Below are 4,047 nucleotides of genomic sequence, written 5' to 3' on the forward strand. Positions count from 1 at the left end.
TTATCTTGCTTTTACACCCAGAAGCATCCTTGACCTCATATTGATATGATGCTCTATCACGGTCGACCGATATAACATGATATGTTTGACTTATATTTGTGGATGCCCCCAAAGTTTGTGCGTTTCTGATTCGTCTAAATTAACCTATCTGAGCTATCCCTTTCTTTAAATTTATTATTATCAATGAATTTAGAGGAGGTGGCCGGTGATGGGGAGAAAATAAATGTGAAATGCCCTGACAAAGTACTTATACGAGTACTTTACTTCCATGGAACGTAAACAATAAGATAAAATAAAAACCACCTAGCTGGTACGTACTATTCATGGCTCTAATTTTTTTACCTTTTTTTTAAAAAAATGATAATTTTATTGATAATCTTCAGAAAGAAAATCGTAATTCCAATTATGCATCTAATCGAAGTAAACTATAGACAAGAAACCATGCAAAACATGTACTTAATTGCATAGACCAGCATTAATTAAAGTGTGCACAACAGGCCAGGGTTGATGTTTCTTAGGAAGCTAGCATCCCGTTTCGTCGAACCTATAATTTGGCAGTTATGCCTATAGGAGTAGGAGTTGCTACTTTTTCATGTACCGCACAGAATAAACATAACAAAAATAAAAAAGGACCTCCAGTCAAGCTTCCTGCAGGAGGGACCCTTGTATAATTACATGTAGTCTTCGTTTGTTTAATATTGAAAGTTTTCCCTTTATTATATCTAGCATGGAACACGTTCGGTCGCCAAGAAATGGTATAAATAAGTCCACCGAGAGATTCAAATTCTAGGGAGATTATATCTATCTGGAGAGAGAGAGAGAGAGAGAAAGATGGTGAGAACTCCTCGGTGTGATAAAAATGGATTGAAGAAAGGAACATGGACACCAGAGGAAGACAGGAAGCTTATAAGTTATGTCACTAGGTACGGCTGTTGGAATTGGCGCCAGCTACCCAGGTTTGCAGGTCTATCAAGGTGTGGAAAGAGTTGCAGACTTCGATGGATGAATTATCTAAGACCCAACATCAAAAGAGGGAACTATACCAAAGAAGAAGAGGAGAAAATCATCAACTTGCACGAATCGTTGGGGAATAGGTATGCTTTAATAAATTACATTCAATTTCGAATCAAACTAACAAGATGATGAGAAGCGGCCAGGCTTACTAATTTTACATGATCATCACTCGACCAAGATGAATCATGCATGATGATCATACAGTTCTTGTACAAAACTTTTTGTTCCTGAATACAGTTTGCCTCATTTTTCTATGGTAATTAGTACGATTAGCTTTTAATAAGGCATGCATACCCAACAGATTTTTGTATGAAGTACTGGACTAAGGCCTCTTACATTTTCTGATCACTTGCAGATGGTCTACAATTGCTGCTCAGCTACCAGGAAGGACAGATAATGAGATCAAAAACCACTGGCACACCAACCTGAAGAAACGCTTGAAACAAAACTGTGTCACCCATGAAGAAAAACACGACTCAAATGATCTTCCTAGGGGTGAAAAGAGACAGAAGAGAAAGGAGCCAAGTCATTCTCTTAAAAATCCAGAAACTACGCTTGAGGCAATTGATGCTGCAGTACTTGATCGGAGGACAAACGTGGTTGCAGGTGATATTAATCATGGTACTTCCACAGAATATGTAGAAACCGATGGTAATTTTTGGACACAGCCATTTTTGACAGATGATTCCAATATTACAACTGGGTTCCCTTCACCATTTATGGACAGCGAGTATTTATGTTCAGTGCTTGATGAATTGTTGTCATCCCCTTATGGTTTATTCGAAGAAAAAGACGAGTACTCAAACAATCTTTCCCCGAGCGAGAAAAGACAAAAGAGGCTAAATGATCAGCCAAATAAACCTTTTCTACATCCAAGTACCCAAACTATTGATAGCTCACCATCATCACCACAACCATGCTCAAGTGAATTATCCTCCATCACCAAAGATACAGCAGTTACAACTAGAACAAACATGGTTGCGGACGATAACGTCGTTACTTCCTTTGAAGCATCCACGGAAAACGGTAGTAATTTTTGGACAGAGCCATTTTTTGCAGATAACTCCTATATTCCAAGTGATTTCTCAGCACCATTTATCTGCACTGATGAATACTTATCTCCAGCATTTGATGAATTCTTGTGCGCATATGTCCTGTAAGATGAGGAAACTGAGGACTTGAACCGACAAGCAAATTATGCATGGAGAGCTTCATCCATTCCCTACGTTGCTTGCTTACTACTGGTTTTCTAGTGAGGAAGATGTTAAATGCAGTACATGTTTTACTATAACTATTGTCTTAGAAACTGAGTTGGAAATTGGAGTGATACATTCCCAAAATATATAATAAGTACATCTTTAATTAGCCTTTTGATTTGTGACACATAGCTTGTCAAATTACCTTATATATATGTAGCAAAACTTATAATATCTATAGCATTACCTTTTAGTAATAGTAGTTGCTTTCCTACTGTGATCACTCCCTATATGATGTGATGTATGGGTTGTAGAATACTATATAATACATCCAAGGGAAAGTTAATTCATGATCAATCATGTTATCCCCCTTTGCCTCTGATCCTTTAATAGTGATTTTGGTATGATGTATATGCGTGGTTTGTGGGCCATATCTGACGTGATCATGGAGTTGTCACAGCCCAACCGAAGCTGCAAAGGCAGCGCAACTTCGTGCTGCTGCCTATCTTGTAGATATGCGTATACTAGGTCAAGCTCCCCTCAATAAATTTAGAGTCAATTACTAATCACACCTCGTGCATTTTATGGCCGTCATATTTAATTAATGATCAAATGTTATTGATCATGTTTTTACTGCTTTCTTATGAAATATATATCCTTATTCTAATCGATCATATCCAATTTTCTTAATTCCTCACGTTTTAGAAGTGTTAAATTGAAATAAATAACGTCTTGTGATCGCAAGTTGCTTATAAAAATACTTTTACGCTGCATTCTGTCTGAAGATACACTCTTAGAAACAATCCATTTACTGGCAAATCTTTAATTATTGGCAAAAAATAAAACACTAAATGGCTTATAAACTCAGTCTTTAGCAATATTGAATCTTAACGGATCATAACGGCAAATCATGTTTGCATGCAGTAGTTAAAACTTAAAAATTCAATGAAAGTACGGAACACTATAATCATGTTCTCAAGCCAGTACTGCGCGCGGTTGAGTACTGATCTTGTTTGCAAGGGTCTATTGACTATTGAAGACAAAAGAAAACTGGACACAAACATTAATTAAATGAAGTGAGCCAGGAACTCCAACAAAAGTACTAGACTTGCTTGCTGATCCACGTCATGACTTTGCAATAAAACTCCGAAAAAAAAATACAAAACTTGGTGTCGAAATTTGGTGTGAGTTGAAAAGGGAAAACCGAAAAAAGGAAAGTTCTTTAGTCTGAAGGCCAATCGACAACAAATATATATATATATATATATATATATATATATATATATATATCGTGCAAATAAATATAACTAATTGAGGAGACAATTAATGATAGTTGATCGATCCAATGCAAGAAATTCGATCTTTAGAGACCAAATTTTTTAGGGGCGAATTAAGTTTTGTCCCTAAAAGTACTTATTGGGGAGAAAATTAAATTTTGCTCAAAATATGGAAGCGGTTTTAGCTTCGTTTGAACAGACAAATATCTGTTTGAACTATACTTTCTAGGACGAAATATTGTGTCTAAAACTAAAATCAGGCGGTGATGGTTGCTATAATATTCGAACGTTCCCATACACTTTTGAACAGTAATTTAATTCACGTTCGAATGCTGATATAATTATTTGAATATTAGTCGTGGCGGGAATGTATATACAATTTTTTCCGAGCAAAGTTAGAACCCGTTCGAACACTATATTTAATCATTTGAACGAATTTCTTGGTGGGAAGTTATAAATAAATTTGGCAGGGATGTTGCTATAGTGTTCAAACGGTATTTTTATATTCAAACAAAGTTATAAGACATTCAATTTTTCATAAGAGGCGTTCGAACAGTAAC

General features: G+C 36.0%; 1 protein-coding gene across 1 annotated transcript; it reads left to right on the top strand.

Moving 5' to 3' along the window:
• The first annotated feature begins 794 nt into the window (after positions 1 to 794).
• LOC121252032 (transcription factor MYB14-like) lies at positions 795 to 2,567 on the top strand. Its single transcript, XM_041151486.1, has 2 exons — positions 795 to 1,094; positions 1,370 to 2,567. The coding sequence occupies exons 1-2, from the start codon at positions 832 to 834 to the stop codon at positions 2,172 to 2,174; spliced, it is 1,068 nt and encodes a 355-aa protein (XP_041007420.1). The 5' UTR covers positions 795 to 831; the 3' UTR covers positions 2,175 to 2,567.
• The last annotated feature ends 1,480 nt before the right edge of the window (positions 2,568 to 4,047 follow it).

The sequence above is a fragment of the Juglans microcarpa x Juglans regia genome, chromosome 2S (assembly GCF_004785595.1).
Source record: "Juglans microcarpa x Juglans regia isolate MS1-56 chromosome 2S, Jm3101_v1.0, whole genome shotgun sequence".
Lineage (NCBI taxonomy): Eukaryota > Viridiplantae > Streptophyta > Magnoliopsida > Fagales > Juglandaceae > Juglans > Juglans microcarpa x Juglans regia.

Bases quoted from the DNA above. Each gene is read 5' to 3' on its own strand.
- LOC121252032 (XM_041151486.1), top strand. From the start codon at position 832: ATGGTGAGAACTCCTCGGTGTGATAAAAATGGATTGAAGAAAGGAACA. The intron at 1,095-1,369 runs GTATGCTTTAAT...GATCACTTGCAG, and splicing joins CACGAATCGTTGGGGAATAG to ATGGTCTACAATTGCTGCTC.